The sequence below is a fragment of the Macadamia integrifolia genome, chromosome 14 (genome assembly GCF_013358625.1).
Source record: "Macadamia integrifolia cultivar HAES 741 chromosome 14, SCU_Mint_v3, whole genome shotgun sequence".
NCBI classification, from domain to species: Eukaryota; Viridiplantae; Streptophyta; class Magnoliopsida; order Proteales; family Proteaceae; genus Macadamia; species Macadamia integrifolia.
Genome location: NC_056570.1, coordinates 4,419,233 through 4,440,936, shown reverse-complemented (window position 1 = coordinate 4,440,936; position 21,704 = coordinate 4,419,233). Strand labels below are relative to the sequence as shown.

General features: G+C 40.5%; 1 protein-coding gene across 34 annotated transcripts in view; it reads right to left on the bottom strand.

Annotated features, from left to right (window-relative positions):
- Positions 1 to 21,704, bottom strand: part of LOC122060584 (ubiquitin C-terminal hydrolase 13-like) — a 108,766-nt gene that overhangs the window by 67,707 nt on the left and 19,355 nt on the right. For all 34 annotated transcript variants that reach the window (XR_006134466.1, XR_006134437.1, XR_006134448.1 and 31 more), the window contains 6 exons: positions 13,501 to 13,610; positions 6,931 to 7,005; positions 5,978 to 6,056; positions 5,713 to 5,850; positions 5,513 to 5,599; positions 5,287 to 5,406 (listed from right to left, as the gene is read on the bottom strand). Coding sequence is in view for 1 of the 34 variants with exons in the window: in XM_042623722.1 (XP_042479656.1) it covers positions 5,287 to 5,406; positions 5,513 to 5,599; positions 5,713 to 5,850; positions 5,978 to 6,056; positions 6,931 to 7,005; positions 13,501 to 13,610 (609 nt within the window). In the remaining 33 variants the exon portion in view is untranslated. The remainder of the gene's footprint in view (positions 1 to 5,286; positions 5,407 to 5,512; positions 5,600 to 5,712; positions 5,851 to 5,977; positions 6,057 to 6,930; positions 7,006 to 13,500; positions 13,611 to 21,704) is intronic.

The following is a 21,704-nucleotide window of genomic DNA, read 5'->3' as shown; positions in this document are numbered from 1 at the left end:
TTAACAAATTCTTTATGCAAAAGTGTTTAAAAAAATGTTTCCTATCCATTTATGTGTGTATCTTTAGCGTATCTTAGTGTATCTCCGATACGATACGATACCCTCCGATACGTATCTTAATTTTGGCCCACCGATACAGCGACCGATACCGATACTTTAATCCTTGCCTATACTCTTTTCATCAATCGACGACAGCATCGATCAGAGTGGCGACAGTTTCTTCATACCATGTGTCATGTTAATGAAACTCAACCCCATCAAGTTCCAGCCCCACTTCTCCAGACTGTTGATTCTGCCTGGGAACTTCACCAGAACGGTCGTCTTCCTTGTCCTCGCTTGATCCCTCTCATGGATGCGTATGACGACTGGCTCATTGATACGGCTGCCTTCTACCCATATAGTAGTTCATCAGATCCGAATACGGATTGAGTATCGTAGTATGAATGTCGTGAGTATGTCTGTGTAGAGTGTATTTGTAGAATGTACTGTATGTATGCCGACACCCCCGACATACGTAGAATGTAATGTATGAATGTCGTGAGTATGTCTGTGTAGAGTGTAGAATGTAATGTATGTATGCCGACACCCCCGACATACGGTCCCACAAGCATGTGAAGTCCATGTGAAGGACACATGGCTTGGGTCCCACATGTCCTCCCTTATCCTTTGTCTTCCCTTGGCTATTTAAAGCCCCTCAGTTAATGGATTTGGGCAGAGCCCGTTTGACGTATACCAGTGAGATAAGAATGGTATCAGAGCCAATCCCCTCCCCTCTCTCCGGCTAAGGTCCGTCTCCGGCGGCCGACCCTTCTCGGTTCGAACCTCTCTTAGTCCAACGGATGTTCTAGGCCACGCCCTTTTGCAGGACCCCCGGAGTTCAAGGTCTCAGAGACAGATCAACCTGAGCCGTTACAGGGTATAAAACAGCCACTCCTTGGCCTGAGAACCCATCGCTCAAAGGTTCTTTCTCTGTCACCAGAGAACCGAAACTACGGAGTAACCTGCAACAAGGAGGGACCATAGGAGATGGAAGCTTAGGTGGTGAAGGAGGTTTACAGACCGGAGTAGGTTGCTGGGTAGCCATCTGTTGTTCATAAGCCGTAACCCAAGAAGAAGGAAGGAGACGTAGGAGTTCGTCTCGGGGGATTTGTCTTGGGACATAGGTAAGGCTCGGAACATGGTTAGAATCCACGGAGAGGAATAAGGCATCCTCAGAATGACCTGTAGACAGGTCAAAGGCATGGTTCTGTAACCGATAAGCCATTTGATAGTGGATAGTTCCTGCTAAAGCCGTAGGGGCAAGGGGAGAACCAGAGATTTGGATCTGAAACTTTAAAGCGGTAGGGAGTAAAGGATCTGCTAGGGGAATGTTAAAGTTGGGATATAGGGTAAGGAAGATGGTTCCTGCGTTCAAAGTAGTCTGGACAGTAGTACAAACGGCATGTTCATACCGGAGGAAACGACTGTCTAGAAGAGCTATACGGGAGAACACGGGAAGGCCTTTCCTGCCATGGAAAGTAAGGGCAAATTTAATCGCACCTAAGTGGAGATGGGTATAACCCTGGTTTTGCCAATCAGGGATAAGAGAAGTCGGGATCTCCAAAGTGAACATTTGTTCTTTATCTGTGGCAGGGATGTGATGTAATTCACATCGGGAAGCCTGAACAAGTTCCTTTACCGGAGGGGTTTTCTTCCTAGGGGCCAGAAGGGTTTTCCAGGTAGCAGAAGAGGAAGTCTTCTTTGGGAAAATATTATAAGGGTTTAGAAGGGGCGAAGGGGTTGACGGAATAATTTGATCATCAGGGAGATAATCAAATTCATATAGGGACTCTATAGAGGAAAAAGAAGATGACCGGGAAGAAGACGAAGAGGACGAAGAGTCAGAACTTCGAGAAGAAGACGAGCGTCGGGAAAGAGACATACCGGAATAAGGGTAAGGGAGGCAAAGTTCCAAATCCGAGCAGCACTTCCCGTCGGTGAAACTCAATTAGATCAACAGATGCCTAGTCGAGGCCGATCAGGACCCCCGGAGTTCAATTAAACCATATTGTCATTTAATCGCTCACCAATTAACAATTTAGCAGGCTTTCCATTAGGTAACCACACTCTGAATTTAAACACAAAAGGTTCCATGAAAAAAACTGGAATCGAATCGCTAATGGACCCACAAAAGAACAAATAATTCAACTTAAACAAACCAGTGGCAATATGGTCTCCAAATTTGTGGTGGATATGTTGTCAATGACCAATCAGATCGTTTTTTTGCCAGAGGATAATGTATTTGAGGAATTTTCGGTTCCTCATTATGATGGTGTTTTTTGTAAAGTGTTTTGACTCTCCTCAACGCATCATTAAAGTGGGTCGAGGCTGGTTGGAACAACGGGACGGTTTTCTTGATCGTGACAATAATATGTGTACCTTCCACGCTTACCACATGGGTCGAAAATTTGATCTTCATGGATTGGTTAAGTTAGAGAGTGATACGCCCAGTACAGCCACAAGTTGAACCAAAGGCATCAACCCAAGTGGAAGACCATCCTATTGTGGAACAGGTGAAGACAACAAAAAGAGAGAAAATTGTGGATCAAGTAATGGAGGACATCAATGCAATGCCACTTGTTCACCATCATGAATTTGCTCTTCCCCGTGATTTTCCGGACTTGAATGCACCTCCAATGCTTCACATCATGGATTTTGTTCGCGATGCAGACGACGAGCAATTCACCCCCGTTCGTGAGTTTTTATTGTTGTCATTCTTTAAAACTCGTGGGTGAGTTTTTCTCAACCACGGGGAGTTGATGCAGAATTGAAGTTGTTGAACCGGATTGACCCTTCGGGCAACCTCAACCGAGATGAACCGGCTCCGATTGGATTTTTGGATTCATTAGGATCTTTAGGATTTTATTTTGTTCGGGATTATTTGCAATCTTTTAATTTGGATAGTTAATAGGCAATTAGGGAGTTACCAATTTCAGTTTTATTTTGTTTCTAATTTCATTAGTTAGAATTTAGGAAGCAAATTAAGAGTTGCTAATTTTATTTTAGATTTTGTTAAGCAAGTTTTAATTTCAGTTTATTATAAAAAGGTATGTAACCCAAGTAATTAGACAGATTTGGAATGATGAATTAATTAATTGGTTGAAACCTTGTGGTTTGCTTGGTCGTGAGACCTTCTTCCCCTTCCCTCTTTTGTGCCATTCTTCTCTTCTCCTTATAACTCTAAGTTCACTCAGGGATTTCTTCCCTTCCTCTACAAGTTTCGCATCACACAGTTGAAACAGGAGAATTTGACCGTTGAAGAGTATGTTGCTAGATTTTATTATTTGGCCACTCATTCTGATTTTAAGTGGGATGAAGAAGTATTGGTAGTACAATTCCACTATGGTTTGCACCCTCAACTTAGTGTTGCCCTTGTATCTAGCCGATTGCCTACAATGGAAGATGTTGTACAAGTAGCATATCAGGTTGAGGAAAATCTGAAACATCTATACAATCAGAGGCCATTTACAGATGTTTTTCCTAGAGGTTCTATTTCTGTTCAGCCACAGTCATCCCCATAAGAAAAGTCAATCAGTAGACCACATGCTAGTGCTTCATCTATGGCGTCTTCATGACCCATCCGGCCGTATTCTCCACCTCATCATGATTCAAACATGTCATCTTCACGGCCTAATCATCCATACTCCTCACCTCAGCGTGGTTATAACAGGAATTCAGTATTTCCAAATGAGGCTATTCAATGTTTCCAATGTAAGGGGTAAGAGCATCAAGCTAATTAATGTCCTAACCGGTTGTTAGCATACATCGACAAGGACAATTTTATACCCTATGTACCAGAAGAGCAACCGAAAACAGGAACAGTAAATCTGGAGGCTGAATGTGATCGTGAGTCTAATGAGATTAATGATGGTGACAGTGATAATGAGCCTCAACCGTTCTGTGATTTGTCCTCTTTTGACTACACAAAAGATTCCCGAGGAAGACGATTAGCGTCAACAGTATCTTTCATACCAGGGTGTTATGCAATGATAGCTTGTATAATATGGTGATCGACCCCGGTAGTTGTACCAATGTTGTTGCGGAAGATGTTCGCAAGTTAGGTTTGAAAACTGAGCCTCATCCAAACCCCTACAAGGTTGGGTGGGTGAACAACAATAATCTGAAAATTCATGACAGGTGTTTGCTCACATATTCCATTGGTGGACTGATTGATTAGGTTCAGTGTGATGTTCTCCCTCTGAAAGTCTGTCACATTCTTCTAGAACGCCCACAGTTGTTTGACAAGAAAGCCAAGCACTATGGATATGAAAATACATACTCTTTTCAGCATGGTGGCCTTGGGATGAAGTTCCAGCAAAGGATTTTCCCCCGCTCAAGCTCAAGAGGATAGTTGGTACTTTTCTCATCAAGCGCATCGACGCTGACAACATTCTTGGACCTCATCCAAATTCGACGAAGTCGAATTCTTTTCAAAAGAGGATATTTGATGCAGATACAACTGCACTTACCTGGTTTGACCAGTATGACCGGTTGTGGAAGCCAAGGGCCAAGAAGAACCAGTCTAACCCAGGTTTTTGGTCCAACAAGGGTTGGAAGTAGTTTAGTTTAATACTATGTCTTTTATTTCTCATGCTTGCCTTTGGGTAGGACACATAGGAGATAGAGAAATAGGATTATGTTTGAGTGTCAAGAGTCTAAGTAGGAGTTTTATAATTTTCTCTTTATATACTTGCATAAACTCAATGTTTGAGATTAGAGTGAATTTTATTTTGAATTAGTTAAATTCGTGCGTTGTGTGATTCCCTTCCCTCTCTTTGTGCGATTTTCCCTCTCTTCCCTAAGGCTACCCATCATCGTTGTACAATGCTTAAGGCTCTAGGTTGAGCAGCAAGAGCTACTTTTAATTTGTTATGAGCCCAAACAATGGGCTCTAGACTTTAAAACATTAAACTGAAAGCCCATACAAAATGAGGCACCTAGGAAAAAAAGGCCACATGCAGATAATAAAGAACCATAAGACTGAATTACCTGGGATGCATGTGCCCATTAAAAATCACGAAGCCACCCATTAATCGTAATCACCACATGAAACCGGTTCTCCACCCTCATAACCTAGGAACTCTAAAAGACAGCCTTGGGGAAAAAACCCACCCTCAAGTATTTTGGAAAATTAGAACCCCAAAACTATTTCAACAACAACCAGTATATCAACTCAACTCAACTCAACAGAGCCTTGTCCTTATAGGCCAAACTTCCTGAAATGCAATGCAAACACTTGTTGTATACCTTGAAAAAGAAAAAAGGCGTTGAATTTTGAATATGGAAGCTCTGGACTTTATCATGATCAACAAGACCATAATAAACATCTCTCCCAATCTGCTCTATGAGATCCTCATTTCGTGCAACCTAATGGTAAGAAAAACAAAAACTTTAGAAGAAAACCAAGTGGTTCACCAATTCTAACTCCTGGTAGAAAATCAATGATTCACAAATCCATGTTGCATATATTTACCTTTATGACTGTATAAAGGTGAGCCTCTTCCTTTTCCCTTTTCCGGTGCTCCTTTTCCTCCTGTTCTTTTTCTTTCTTCAACCTTATCTGAAATACAAGGTTAAATGTGCTCCAAAAAGCACCCCCTCAGGGAAAGAAAAAGAAGGAAAAAACTCAAAAAAGATAAGAAATCAAATCAATTATTCATACAACTATCCTACCTTAAGAATTTCAGCCATGTCCTCCTCAGCCACGTCACAAAATATTTCCTCCTTGTCACTTTCACGTATATACACAAGCATGTAGGCACAAGAGTATCTTGAAAATTCAAACGGAGTGTTACTGAAGCCAGGATTAGCCTGCGTCAATTGTGTGGAAAAAAATGTGAAAAGAATGAGCACATGTTATAATGAAATTAAAGAAATACCAGGCTAAGGATCCTCAGAGAAACTGGACTCATAAGCATGTAGGTTGTCAAAATATCACCTTTTCCTCACCACCATACTGCTCTTCCAAGGCCCTACTCATATCTTCTTTGGTTACCCGTTCATCATAAAACTTGAACCTGAGTAAAACTTGAAAGTCAGTATTGAGGATTAATGATTGATATAATCACAACCGCTGTACCACACAAAATAACTTAAGAGAAATCTTGAACAGTTCATATTGTACACTAAAATACCAGATCATGAGACAGTCTAGCATTGGGATGTCAAAGAAACATAAATTAGAGTTGGAAAAAGGGCTGAGTTGTTGATCTAGAAACATGAATTAGAGTGCACAAGCCAATTATTCAACCCTCATAGAAACCCCATCGATCCATGCAAGGTGAAAATCATATACAAAGAAAAACCACCAATAAGATAGTTTAACCAGCATAAAGTTCAACAACTAGTGAACCAGCTTATGACTTTACAAGAGTGGAATGAATGATGAAAATCTTTTTACACCATGTACACTATATATATCATAGCCATGGTAATGAGGATCTTCACTGGCTTGTCCAGTCTGAAATGGTATATGGCTGGACGAATCCTATATATTTTAAAACATGGATCACCTAATCCACTGTGTATATCAGATCAGGCCTTTGCTCCTAGGATTGCTTGATACTTTTCATTAGATTGTTCTTCAAAAACAATCTGGATCAATATTCAATCACACCCGTGACAATAGAGTTTTTTCATATAAGTGCCCTAAACTTGGCATAATGCATAGAGCTTTAGTACCACCCACAATCTTGCACCCAAGCAAAGAATACACCCACAATCAAGCACAATTCTTTCATAAAAGTCTCCTAATCTGAGCAAAAAAATTCAAATTTAACAAGCAGCAGTAAATTATGAAAAACTATTAGTCCAAGGCTCCAAGAATACTATTAAAATTTCAAAAAATTTCAATGCTTACAAACACCACCATTTCAAGGATATGATACGCACCATTGATCAGAGAGGGTTGGCCTGATAAAAGCATAATTATGTTCATCCCCCACCCCATCACCACAAACTAAAACGCTGCAAACAAACATGGAAGAGTAAGGGGCGTCATCAAAAGCGAAGAAAAAAAATGTAATTCCTTCAATGTTGAGCCATATAACTTTGTTGATAGGACCAAGTATAGGAACTAAATCATACTTTTGAGTATTACAGTAAGAAAAATAATAATATAATTTAGACACAGAAAATACAAAACTACGCACCAAACAACAATCAAATCAGAAATTTGTTTATCAACATCCCAATAACTAAAGAAACATAATTGAGATGTGACCTGTGCAAGCGTGGTGCCTGCACAGAGATTGTGGTGTTCTGGCCTTTATGGGTAGGTGTGGTATTGCTGGCCTGTTTCTTTCCCAAGGGCAAACTGTTTTGCTGCCCCTATGTGTTCCGATCTTTGCTTGCATGTCTTTGTTCTAGGTTGGAAGGGCTGCTGTTGCAGTGAGGTCATGGGTATCGAGCTTCCCACCCCATGCCTTCTCTAGTTAGCCGGCCTCCTCTTGAGACTGGTATTCCTCTTCGACAAGTGATTTCCTCCGTTTGGGACCTCTGGGAGCTTCTGTTAGCCTCGATAATTTTGTGCAAATCTCCACTTCGGTTATGAAAGGCATTGGCTCCTCATTGAGTGGTCCTGGAGCGGCTGGTCTCCTAGGGGGTATGACAACAGCCCGATTCTGAAGTTGGTGGTATCTGACATAGTTGTCACGGCGTTGCCAAGGCGCCGATTAGGCATCTCGGCGGTTTAGAGTGACCAAATCGATTGATTGATTAGGTTCACACACATTAATCGACCGCCAAAGTTCGATTGGCATCGCCAAATCGTCCCTGGCGAAGATTAATGTGGTTGAATCGAAAAATCGATCGCCATTTTTTTTTTTTAAAGTTTTAATTTTTAATTAATAAATTGATTCTATTTATAATAATGTTATTGGCAGGTGTATCTTGATTCTTGTTCTACTAGTTCTATTGGCAGTTGGCAGGGATAAAATTGTCATTAACCTATACCAAGGAAAAAAAATATATATTTCACTTAAAGACCATAGAAGGTCGCGACAGTCGACGCTTTAGTCTTTCAACCCTTTTTCCACCTAGTTTGAACTTCGAACCCTAAGTGAACTAAGTGAAGACGGAAGGGACTCTCCTCATGACCTGATCTGCTCCGGCGTCGCTGTTCCAGTGTTCCCTACTTTCCTTGCTCCCGCGTCGCTGCTCATCTGCTCCGACATCGCTAGGTATGTTCTTCTCTTCTTCTCTTCTTCCCTGGTTTATCGCCTCTTCTTCTCTTCTTTTTTTTTTTTTTTGGTTTATACTTTATCGCCTCTTTCCCTTCTTCTGTTTTCTGGTTGTTCGAATCTGCCCGAGTGCCCTCTGGCTTATTGCCTCTCTTCTTCTTTTTTTTCTGGTTTATTGCCTCTGTTCTTCTATTCTACTCTTCTTCCTTTTTCATGGTTGCTCCTACCCTGCGGCTGAGAGTAGCTGCTGTCTTTGGATTTTATTTTTTTTTTCTATCTTGCAGCAAGACTCTTCTTCTACTATCTTGCAGCAAGACTCTTCTTCTAACCTTCTTCTTCCTTGCCTCTGGTATGAGGTATCGACACTTCTTCTCTTCTTCTCCTCTTTTAATCTTCTTTTTCCTTGCTTGTTGCCTCTGGTAGTCTGGTTTGTTCGACTCTTCATCTCTCTTTTTTTCCCCCCTTTTTCTACTACTAATCAGTCTCTTCTCTTCTTTTCTTCTCTTCTTCTAATCTTCTTCTTCCTCTTCCTTAGTTCACTCACACACACTGGCACACTGCTATTAATGGGATATTGAACAAGGTTGCTCTTGCCATGCGAGTAGCTGTTGTCCTTGGATTATTTTTTTTTTTTTGTAATGTTGTATTGCCTTTTTCATTGATGCAAATTTTCTAGCAGTCATGATTGTGGTCTTCAATTACCAGATTTTCCATGATTAAGAACCATGTTCTGCATCGTGGATTGTATTAATATTAAGCAAGGTAAGTCTATGTGCTGCTAGTTCCCAATATACTTGTGTTAAATTGTTAATTTGATGGATATTTTCTAGTTCTTTTCTGTTGCAACATATTTTAACAATGTTTACTGTGATATATCATATATGTTGTTTCATATAATTTTTTTTACAAATTTATGATAATGTCTTGTTGGCTATGTTGATTTTTTGACGATTTGATATTGCTTAATGTTGGTTTTATATGTTATCGGGTATATATTGTAGGATTGTAGCATGCTAAATAACTTTAGAAAATAGGAGAAATAAAGAAGTAGCATACTAAATAACTTTAGAAAATAGGAAAAATAAAAAAATGACACATGGGCGATTTGACCGCCATAGAAACGCCATAACTGGCGATTCATCGCCAAATCGATTAGCCACCCCTCTACCGCCTTGGATCGATTTGACGCCGTGACAACTATGGTATCTGACCAACTCGGCCTGGAATCCTCAAGGGAATGGGATACCCCTTTTAACCCTTCAAGATTAGCCAACCCTCATACTTTCGAAGAGGAAGGCAGGTAATGGGTCAACCAACAAAGTCTGGTCATTCTGGTTCTTCACGTCATCTACTGGAAATGAAGGTGGTCATCTGTTGCAATAGATCTAGCCTTCCCTTTTAAATGGAGTCACAGACAAAATAGATCTATAAGTAACTAGCTACTAGGGCATTTCTTAGATCATGCCCCCTCTTTTGAGGATGTGATAAAATGCTCTATATAAAGTTTGGAAACTCTGGCACTCTCCAGTTCTTCCTGGTAGAAAATATTTTTTCCTCTCTTCTAGTTTAGCATGTAGGAAGCCAAGGCTCAAGTTATTGAAGGAGGCCATTTGCTTGTTCATAAAAAGGCTCTAATCCTGCGACCATGAACTTCCTCATCTCCCTTCAAAAACTGGATCTTAGCACCTTACCACATGGGTTTCACTCCCAATCTCCCTCTCCATCTTTGATCGGCTAGTGTCCTCAATGCCATCTACAGCACTCTATGCACTTCCTTGTCCATTGTTAGACATACTTGAACAATGGAGTGTCCACCCTTCACTCAGATATGCATGGTAATCTCTACGTGCTCTGACCCTTCCCACTCCATCTTCATTGCCATCGAAGGTGAGGGGGTCTTCTCCCACAAAGTCCATTACAATAGGGTTTCCCCTCGCCATGCCTTGTGTGTTTCCCTCAATCACATATCTGCTCGTTGTGCTAATCGCTTGGCTGGTTCTCACGATTCTGGGATTGTGGAGACCTCCAATTTCCTTCCTTTGCTTCTTTCTCCAAGACTAGTTGATAGCTTCCCTCTTCCCCCCTGCTCGAGCTTTTGCCTCCCTCTACAGCGCTCCCCTTAGTGAGCCTTCGGTTCCTTAGCTGAAGCCACTTGTCAAGCTTTGCTGTCAGCCTTGGAAAGATGCTATCTCTGAACATTGTAGATGCTGAGTTGGCTCTTCCATCTGGTTTGCGCATAACCTGCCTCCAGGTAGCATGCTGCTTAGTTCAACATTGGTTTCACTCTTTGCCCAGTGGAACCTGTTGTGGCAGATTTGAAACCCCCCCCCCGGAAGACTGTTTTCCCTCCTCTGTAGCATAGGGAGGACCCTCTATTGTCCTCCCACCCTCTAGCGTATTCTACTCATTCCCAACAGCTCTTCATTTGAATATTACACTCTCCGCTACTCCATTGGGCTCTTATAGTCTACCTGAGAGGCACCTTGAAACTTCTCCACGAAATTCCGAGATAAGAGGATCCTTATCATTGTGCCTCTCTATCTCAAAGGAAAATATCAATATTGGTTCTACCCAGGTCAATAAGCATGCAATGGCATCTTAATCTCCTTCCCTTCTTTCCTTATAATTAAGCTTCATTGTTGGAACAACAGAGGGCTCAACTCCTCCCTCAAGCACGAAGTTGTGAGAGACCATATGAAGGATTGTCACGTAGCAGTTGTAATCCCTATCGGGACTCGGGTGAAGGAGGCAAATGCCTTTTCTCATAAACCAAGACATGTCAAACAAGCCTTCGAAACCTAGAATGTAAACTCCTTTGTAACATTGATTCCAGAATCAGAAACTGTAAACCCTCCCTAGTAGCAGTCGAGCACCAACTCCTGGCAGATTGTACTAATTCCTCCTTAACTATCACAGAGAGGCCCTCTCCAATCGATATAGTAATCCATTGAATCAACAAGAGAATTTTCTCGGACTGTAAGGAGAAGAGAAAAAAAGAGAGAGAGTCCTGCGATTTGAGTAAGGGAGTCCCAATCGATTATATTGTGGCTGCCCTCCTTCATTCATTATATAGAATAGCTGTCACAAGTCCTACTAGGAATACAAAAGATAGCTATTACAAGTCCTACTAGGAATAGGAAACTAATTCTAATTGCTAACCTCTGATTGTATTCAGTCCGAATAGGACTAGGACAGTCCTAATAGGAATAGGAAAACCCAGAGATATGTCAAATATAACCCCACGGTTTGGAGGCCTATGTCACCCACAGCCCTCCAACCAACACACTCACTCATACATTCTAACACGGACAAAAATACAGAATAACATGCCTTCAGTTGGGCGATTCCAACACCCATAAATCCATGTATGTCAGGCTCGGGCCAGTCAAAACTACATATCAATGTTGGTGGCAGGAAATGGATGTAAGTTCAATTCTGCTGAAGATATTAAAACTGAAGTAGAATATAATTCCAAGGTTGATTTAGGCCGGTCTACCTCCCTATCAAAGAATGGTTGCCTAATGGTCTGCTCAATAAACTTCGGCTTAATGACCAGCTGTCCCTCCTTGGGGATATCTGAAATGTAGAGGATATTTTTTAGCCAATAAAATCTCCAAACCAAACAAGTCAACCCCCCCCCCCCCCAAAAGACAGATTCAGTTCAGAGTTCTTTACCTCAGCTTGGGACATTGTGAATCAAATCTAGTTAGTGCCATCAGAAGCTTCCCCACCAATCCTTCCCAGATCAAGGAGGTCAACCAGGCATTCCTATGCCTTATTCCTAAAGTCGAAGCGGTGAGCCATATCACCCAGTTTAGGCCTATTGCTCTTTGTAACCTTCTATACAAGTTCATTGGTAAGGTTCTACCCAATAGACTTTTATTGGGGGAAAAATAATGCTCAATAGGGTAAGAGAACGCTACCTCCTAGGGCAGGTAAGCAACAGTGGGAGCGGCCAATGGAAGGACACGCACGAGCATCATCAGTGCGGGGCAGTGTGGTCTGTGTCTTGGCACATGTACACGCAAGGAAGTAGCATTCTTTCTTCCGGCTAAATATTGCTAACAACATCCTTCTATATTCGGAACTTGTCAAAGGACAACCCGACCTGATTGACCGAATTGACACCCTTACTTTGTAGATTGTTTGGAGATAAGACGTGTAAGCATGAGAAATGGTGCTAACAGACGAGGATCCTAGTTTTATGTATCATATGTGCACCATGGCTTTTCTTTAACATGGTCACATATTTTCACTTTAGTTGCTAGTTCAACAATCACTGCCTTCACAATCCTATATTTTGACCATAGGAGATGATTTGCTCCAGCGTGTAAAAGGGTTCAGTTTTCAGATGTTTGTTATGAATCAGCATGCGCTTCTCCTAGTTCCTTCCGTTGATCCATATTCCTCTGGAGTTGGAAGACAATTTCTTTCTCTTCCTATTTTATGATGGAATGTTTACCCACCCTAGCTTATTTTAAACCGACAATAACAACAGAAAATTTCTCCTTAGGCATTTGATGTGTGTATTATTGGAACAATTTATTTTTGTGGTTTTGTTTCTTATATATTGACAATATAATACAACTTTTTGTTCTTCAGTTGATCCTTATACCTTCAGTTTTTGTTTCTCATATAGTGGCAATATAATACATCTCTTTGTTCGTTACTTTAGCTGATCCTTCTATCTTCAGGCCTTTGTTTTTGTTTTAGGGCACTGGGAAAAAAAAAATTATGTCATGTGATGCACATACCTGTTGCATGGTAAACATATGTCTGTATTTTTGTTTCCATATGAACCGTATTACACACATTGAAGATGTACCATACTAATGCCATGCACGCTTTTTGCACCAGATTTTTTTTAGAAGTATAATCGATGTCTAGTCTGTTCAATATCCGTACGTATCCATTCCCATTCTTTTTTTCCATACCCAAACATACTGTGGTCAGGACTCTCCCCATAATAGAGATATTGTGCCCTCATGGAATCTTCCAATACAGCTAATTTCAGATGTAAGGGTTGCCCCTTAAGTTAGGGCCTTGGTTGGGGTAATTTCTCCCTTTTTCTCCTCTTTCTTTTGTCCATTTTTTTCATCCCCGCCTTGGTGTTCAGTGTAACCCTTGAGCTTTGTTGAATGCATTCTTCCAATTTACCCCCCCCCCCCCCCCCCCCCCCGCCCCGCAAAAAAAAGGTCACATAATTGCACAACATCACTCAAGCAATGACCACTATTTAATGATCGAATCTAGACAATGTAAATCCTGAAATAACTGATACCTGTGAAGTGTATAAAGGTTGCGTACTGTTTGATCTGCTTCAGGTGATAAATACTTTCCATTATCTCGATCAAGGTCCAATATCAAAGGATACTCAAAACGGCCATTTCTCTACAACAATGAAAGCCAATAAATTAAACCAATTACAGAAAAGAATGAATATCAAATAAGTATTGGGGGGTGAAATTATTCTCCCGGCCAAAGAAATTTTCAGTTTCTTTTTCAATCGCGAAAAAATAAATAAATAAATTCTGCTCATAGTGCAAAAGAAAGAAGAAAAAAATGGTTCAATAAAAGAACGACCAAACAAAGCGACCCAGCCACTTACTAAAAATGAGAGTTTAAAAAGGGTCGTCAACCAGTATATAAAACTACAATTTGAAATTTGACTTGAATCAGAGTTTTTTCAGTAGACCCCAATAGGGCTTCATTAAAAAAGGCATTTAAGTTCTCAGGTGAGGAGAAAAACCAAAGGGGCAAACCCATGATAGGATATGTGCCTACCATAACCACAAAGCACCATCCTCCTAACCCTCCTCTCCCCGCTTCAGAAAAAAAAAAGGGGGGGGAGGTGCCTTGAATACAAAGCTCTTCCAAAAGACCGCAGAACCAACACTACTACACAAAGCAGTGACTAACAGTGGACGTTGGCAAAGTTGGTCACTAGAGTTACAAGGTTCAATGCAATAAAAATAACAGAAAGGAAACCAGTAATAATCTGATAATATCAAGTATTAAAACCAGTAATAATCTGATAATATCAAGTATTATGTTGGGAACCCTTCCTACTGGTCCTATCATACACTGTCTTGCAAATCTATAATCTGTATGCTTAAGACTAGCACTCCATGAAAAGTTGTCTAAAACTAAAACAAAGCTTTATCACAACAACAACAAAAATCTTATTGTTAGAAGTCATCAAAAGTTTTTGGATCACCTTGAATCACATCTTACACACTCCATTGGCACTTAGAGTCTTTGAATTGCACTGCATCACTCCTCAATGCACTTGTCTTTTTTGCACACGATCCAACCATCTCTAATGTAGATCGAATAAGGAAGAAGAGAAGAGGGGCCAGCAAGCCTAACTCGATGGTTGAGCTTGGTTCACTTAATGGCCCAGACTTAACCATCTCTTGGATTCCCTCTCCTAGTGGACTCTTCATTTCAGCTTCTGCTTGAGATTTGGTTAGATTGCATGGGCCCCCTGCCCCTTGGCGCAAGATTGTCTGGTTCAAAGGGCAGATCCCTCAGCACAGTACACAGTTTGGAGATCCCTCACAAACTGCCTTCCCAGTCAGGCTTTCCTCATCTACAGGCAAACCCTGGTATACCCCCTCTTGCTGCCTCTGTTGGTATGGCCTCGAAGACGCTGACCACCTCTTCTTCTCCTATGCCTTCTCTTCCACGGTCTACAAGAGAGTCCTTGAATCCTGCTGCCCGACAGAAAAAGGATCCTTCACCTCCATAGTAGAGAATGGGTTTTCTTGATATGACTTTAGGAGGAAACTCTATTTGTGATGTTGCTGAAAAGTTTGCCTTTTGCGCTCCCCATCAACCATATATGGATGAAGTGTAATCTTCAAAGATGGACACCCAACTCCCGATCTTTGGATAAGATTTGGAAGGCCATCTTTTTTTACATCAATTCCAAACTAGATATGCTCCCCCACTCCCATGTAAGGGATTCCCCAATGAAAAGGCTCATTGTTGTGACCTGGGGTCTGCCCAAGGTTTAAGTGCTCGCTCTCGCCCCCCATCCCGCTAATCCAAAAGAGAGATATCTGGCGAGATCTCGCCGAGATCATATATTTTTTCGCGGTCGACTCAGTGGTTGGTCTCGGTGGCCATGTGGTCTTTGTAGTCCTTGAAACTAGGTGTTTACCCTATTTTATGACTTCTAAACACAATGGAAACATCAGTTATTTAAAAATCAAACTTAAAATGGTATTTTGACTTCAAACCCTATGTAAGTAGTCCCCAACTCTTTGGACCCTAGGCTAGTATGCTTTGTTCCACATTCCACATTCCACATTCTACAATCAACACATGCCACACCATAATCATAAGAATTTAAAAGACATTAAAGATAATTACTTAATTGATTAACAATTAACATTGAAGACTAATGAGTCACATTAACTTACATTGAAATTTGAAATGACATAAGATAAGCTACATAACAACATAAGGTCAGTATGTATCATTTATTTAAAACAGAAAAATAAAAACATAAGAAAAAAACTTAAAAACAAAAAAAAATTATTTCCATCCATGAATCCATAGATCAATGATATGCATCACACAGAAAAAAAAAAAAAAGTAAACCAACAAGTATTGATGATGTTTCCATGAAATGGGTTTGAAAAGATTTTTTTTATCTAAAATGGTTCTTAAGAAGAAACATAACTCCAAATGTGGATGAGGAGATAGTATTCTCTACTCTTTAAGCTTCAATGAGTGTAGGAATGGAGATCCTCAAGCAAAAGCACCAAATTTCTTACTCCTTAGTGATTTTTCCTCAAAAAAGTAGAGAGGGGCAAGATCTTAGAGAGATCTCAACGAGATTTGGCGAGATTTGGCCGAGATCTTGTCATTTTTGCACCTCACCTGTGATCTCGTCTCGCTAAGTTAAAATGGCGAGATCTTGAACCATGGGTCCGCCCTAGTCCCTTCTTCAGCACCCTGCTGGTTGTTGTGGCTCATATACATTCTTCTTTCTTCTTCCTGGTAATTGAATATATTTATTCACCCAAAAAACATCGAGTAGTGCTTTAAAGAAGTCCATGTGTGGGAGCCTGTTGGATAGTTTCTGTTTTGCTTGTTAGTAGCTACTACAAGTAGTTAGTTTCTATTTTGTTAATTCGCTAGCAATAGGCTAGTTTCTATACAAGTAGAGGGAGCCTCATGCACTGGATTGCTCTTTTTTTAGGCTAGTTTCTATTTAAGTAGCTTCTAACTATATTGATGTACAAGGCCACCAGTACATGCGTGGGCCAATTCTTTGGTAGTTTCTATTTTATTGGTTTCCTCGTGGAAGGAGTAGACCATGTATATATTTTAAGGGCCTTAGAGCCCAACCCCATGTTTTATGAAGTTAAGATAAGTCTGGCCGTTGTTAGTCTTTCTGTGAGAGATGGTATGCATGGTGAGATTCCTTGCAATAGTGGTGTGATGCCATTAGGGTAAGTGAGAGACTGGCCATTGGTGAGAGGCCGTGGTCATATCGCCTTTTCTCTCTTCATTCTTCTTTCTATTTCTCCTTTGATTTTTGCATCAATACACTGTTTCAATGAATGATTGTTGCTATTGTCCAATGTCTCACATCAGATGACATAGTTGTAGCGAGAAGGGTTACTACTCTAACAAGTGTCCCAATAGGACTCGTTCTGTGAATGTAACAGAGAAGCAACCGATAGAGAAAAGTGAAGGTGTTTCTGCTTTATATCCTTATCCCCTCGATGAAGATGCTCTTAATGATGATGAGGATGTAAAAGCTCATCCCACTAGTTTTTCATCATTTTCAAACAGACTAGTTGACAAAGCTCCTCTCTTCAGACATAAGGGCACTCTCCTGCACGGTTCCGATCCTACTGATGTTGATACAGTTGTTGATATCGGGGCAGAAGCAAACTTCATCTCTACTGAATTTGTTCGAGCACACAACCTTCCACAAAAGCAACTTTTCAAGAAGATTCACGAGCAAGGTTTTGGACACAGCTCGAGAAGAGACCACTGCAGTTGTTCGAATACATCTACACTTTGGGCCATTACAATACCATGTAACTTGCTTGGTCACCCCATCGGCGCACTGCGACATTCTTCTACGGAGACCTTCGCAACAAAATGCAGGCATTCTCTATGATGGTGCACGGATCACCATCAAGGTGAAGCAAGGAGATCGTATGTATTTAATGATGCCACATATTATCAGACATGCCACGTCGACTGACTCCTGCTGCAGTAACACGTCAACCTACTCTCCCTCCTCGTAGAGTTGTGTTTCCGTCATCTACTTCAAGATACGTGCCACCTCAATGACGAGCGATTTACAAGGGTATCTTGGGAGCACGACTTAACTTGACAGAGTCGAGTATTTTTAAGACCGATAGAGCTGATGCAGTTGGGCGATGGCCGATGGGTTTAGAAACAATATTTTTTACTTGGTTCCTTTCCTTTTTAGACTTAGAAATCAGTTTGTGGTATTTTATTTAGCTTGGATTTTTATTTCAGTTTACATATAGATTAGTTTCCATTTTTAATTAGTTACCAATGTGATGCTTTGAATTTTCTTTATAAACCATGCAATACACTAGTGAAGACAGATTTGAAGTTTTGAAGATTTTGAACAAGTAGAAAGATTTTTGTCTTGGGTGTGGCCCATGGCTATCGATTTACCTTTTCTCCCTCTCTGAAGTTCTCTCCTTCCTTCCCTACCATTCTTCTACTTCTTCTTTGTTTCTTCTTTTCTTCCTCTCCGTTATGTTTTTTCTGCTTTTCCTTTGCCCTGTTTCTGGTGATAATTTACAGCCCCAGTTTAGAGGATCGATCTCCTTCTCCTTTAAGCTATTTGGACTGAGAGTTCCCTATCAGTAGGCCACACAATCCCAAGAGACTCTCCTCCAAAGCTTGGTTTTGCTATGAAGAAATCCAAACCAGACCAGAACCTGAGTTTTGTCATTGCAAGCCCAGTTGCAGGTTTTGAAGCACCCTTGATCTTGGTCTGCCGAGGTTTGGTGGTGCTGGAAGAATAGCAAACTTGCTGTTGCAACTTCTTGTGAAGCTTCAGCTTGAGCTGTACAGTTTTGGGGTAAGAATTGATACCCAACAGGTTTTGGGTTACTGCTGGTTTTGCTCCCTGTCATGACCCAAGGTTGAAGATGAACAACCTTTTATTTGCAAAACAACCCACTTGCTGAAATTTCACATCAGGTCAGATCTTTTGTTCTTTTCACAAAGCCCCCTTCTTTCTTAAGTTTTGTTTCTAATTATCTCTAGTCTGAATTTTATTTTCAGAACCACCCCTTTATCCTAATTTCAATCCCTGTTTCGTCCCTATTCACTTATTCCCTCTAAAGAAGTCCTAAATTTCTTAAAGAAATAACCAGATTGCCACTGTTTTGTTTAAGATTGATTCAATTGCTCCTTTGTGGGCCCATAAGCGATCCGATTTTCCCGGATCTGCATCACTACCCTATCTAATGTAATCAACTATTAGGAGTCCCCAATGAATTAATGAATGAAAAAAAGATTTGCTTTGTGCAATGACAAGCTGTGCGACAGTGAGGTGAGAGACCTTGTGGATGAGATGCCCTTGGCTGAGATAGCCTTCCCCTATCTTCCTCCCTGTTCTCTTTCCAATCGATATCCTGTGGTTGCTGCCAGATCATTGAGTTATTGCCATCTAAATTCCAACCGAAGGCTACCAACCCATCTATCTTCTTCTTCCCCGTATTCCCTTTTATTGATCCCTGTTCTGAGATTTTATTTTCTGGTTGTATGAGACTAATTCGATCCACTATTGAAGCTGTTGTTATAGTCTCTAAAAATCCATGCAAGTTCTCTAGCTGCTGCTACTATTGGTTGCTGACCCGAGGAGCAAATTCATCATCTGAGATTTAGAGTTTCGGTGGTTTCCTCCAAAAACCTACTGCTAGTCGATCTCCCTAACCAGTGGGTCATTGTTGCTGACATTTGGAGGATCAAACCACCATGCCAAGACCTCCACTTGGAGATATGGGTTTCTCAAACCCAAATATTGCCTGCAACAAGGTTATGTTGCGGCTGTTTATTATTTCTTCAGCTGGATTTATTTTCTACCTTTGTTAGGTATCGTGAGGGCTTTATAAGGGTGATTTAATCCATTGTTATCCGCTGGAAACAGTCTCTTTTGCGAAGCAGGGGTATTTTTACCTGCTGGTTATTACAAGTACATTTACTGTGAAGTCCGAAGTCAGTACATATCGTGGGTATTAGTAACATTGATGCTCTCAAGCCTAGCATCAGTCTTCTGTTGATTCTCAGCTAATTCACGATACAATTTGTGTAGCTCCGCATTTGTGACATGACCTGACATGGTTAAAAATTGTAGGAAATTTGCTCTGATACCACTTGATGCGAATCCGGATTCCAATAGACTGAAATCGGACCGCTTAGAGGCCCACAATTAACAATTAAAACAGTTTTCAAAGAAGTAGGGGCAATTTTGTAATTTCTGGTACAATTTAGGAGGCTTTTAGAGTGAAATAAGTGACTAGGGTCTTAAAAGGAATTAAATCCAAAGAAAAGCTCAGTTCTGAAAATAGGAATAGTTGGGCTAAACTAAAATAAGAATCCAGAATAAGGGTTATCTTGAGAATATGAAAGAAAGGGGTTTAAATGTAAATAAGAAAATATCATCTTCTACCTTAGTCACGTTAGAGAACAAAACCAGCGGTAAAAGAGGGCTTGTGATGCTGAGAACTTCCACCAAGTGTATCGATTCAGCCCCAAATCTTGGGTGAGGCTCGGATACCCTATGGCCTGTCGATTACAACATGAAAACACTTCGAAAACAGCAATCACAGATGAGCAGCACCTGCTGAAATCAGATCTGGCGGTAGCTTCAGGCAACCTGAGTTGCAGGTTCTTGTTTCTCAGACCAGGAGTCACTTTCAGGCCTGATTTGCAAGGGTTAGGGTTGCCTTGGGGAGGGCTTCCTTCGACCAAAAGCTTGACCCAAACAACTCACACACAAAGGAGTTAGAAGCACCTCAGTAGGGCTGCAACTGTCGCCCAGAACAGGGGCTGGGAGAGAAGAAGAAGAAGAAGAAGTAGGAAAAGAAGAACGGGGAAAAAGAAGATGAAATAAGAAACAGTTCAGAAAAGAGAGAGGGAAAATTTCAGAGAAAGAAGAAGAGGGAATCAGCAGCCATGGTTTCAAAACCAAAAAAACTTCAACCAAGATTAATTCTGCAAAAACTAAAATTGAGTTCTTCTCCATTACAAGGCTATTTAAAGAAAATAATGACATAACATTCGAAGCTAATTAAAATGGAAACTAAACCTAAATAGCAACTAAAATAAAAATCAAATCTAAATAAAAGACTGTTAATCTAATCTCTAACTAATAAAGAAAAGTAATAAAAAAAAATCCCAAATCAAAGAGATCCCTTCCATAGCCCAACTGCATCAAGACGTGGTGTTAAACTGAAATAAAATCAAAAATCAGGGGGTTTATTCTAATATCACTATATCAGGGAACAGGGCTTAAGAGTAAATAAGAGGAAATATCTTCTTCTCCATTATGTAACGTTAGAGAACAAAACACAATACACCCTCTTAATAATAACCGAACAATAACTCCTTCAAACCCAATAAGATCAGGAAAGGGCTTTACCAAAAGAATCGGCCAAGTTTGGTAAGTCAAACCAACCCAACAAACTACGTTTTAATAGGCCTGCAGAAGATGCGAAGGGTATGTTGTGGAGAAAAACCAGAAACAGAGCATGTGAATGGGATCTCAATACATGGAGTTAGAAACTACAATCAAAACTCAGATTACAAGAAAAATAGATGCTAGAGACTAAGATATAAAGTTCTAAAGCAAAGTAGCAATTAGAGAGAGATATGAGAGAACTTAATAGGATCAAATTGATACAGAAAACAGGGCTTCCGCCTGTATCAAGAAAGAAAGAACAGCACAAAGATTAAATAAGGAAAAAAGAGGAGAAGCAGATCAGAGAAGAAAATAGAGAAGAAGGGAAATAACAAGATGACACCTCAAGAATAAACTCATGTTCTAAGGGCAAGAGGAAGAAGAGAACGCCTGCAGCCCATAACCATAAGAGGTAAACCAACGCAATAGTTATACAATCATCCATCGTGGGCGAGGCCTTTACAAACAGTGCTTTTAAAGAAAACTAAAACACACTCCTAATCTGACTAGGAATGGAAAGTCCTACTTCCTAATAGCAACACATCCCAAAGAGGAAACCCAAACTCCAAACGGGAACATCTCATGCAAGGAGAGAGTTTAAAATAAAATAAACAACTTAAAATAAGATACACATCTAATACTAACTTGCTATCACGACTCACGTATTATCTCTACTTAAACCTCCGCCTAACTGCATCAGTCTTCCATGACAAGCTGCGCACAGGAAAGGTGTCATTCTCTTTTTCTTTTCTTTTCTTTTCTTCTTTTTTTTTTTTTTTTTTTTTTTT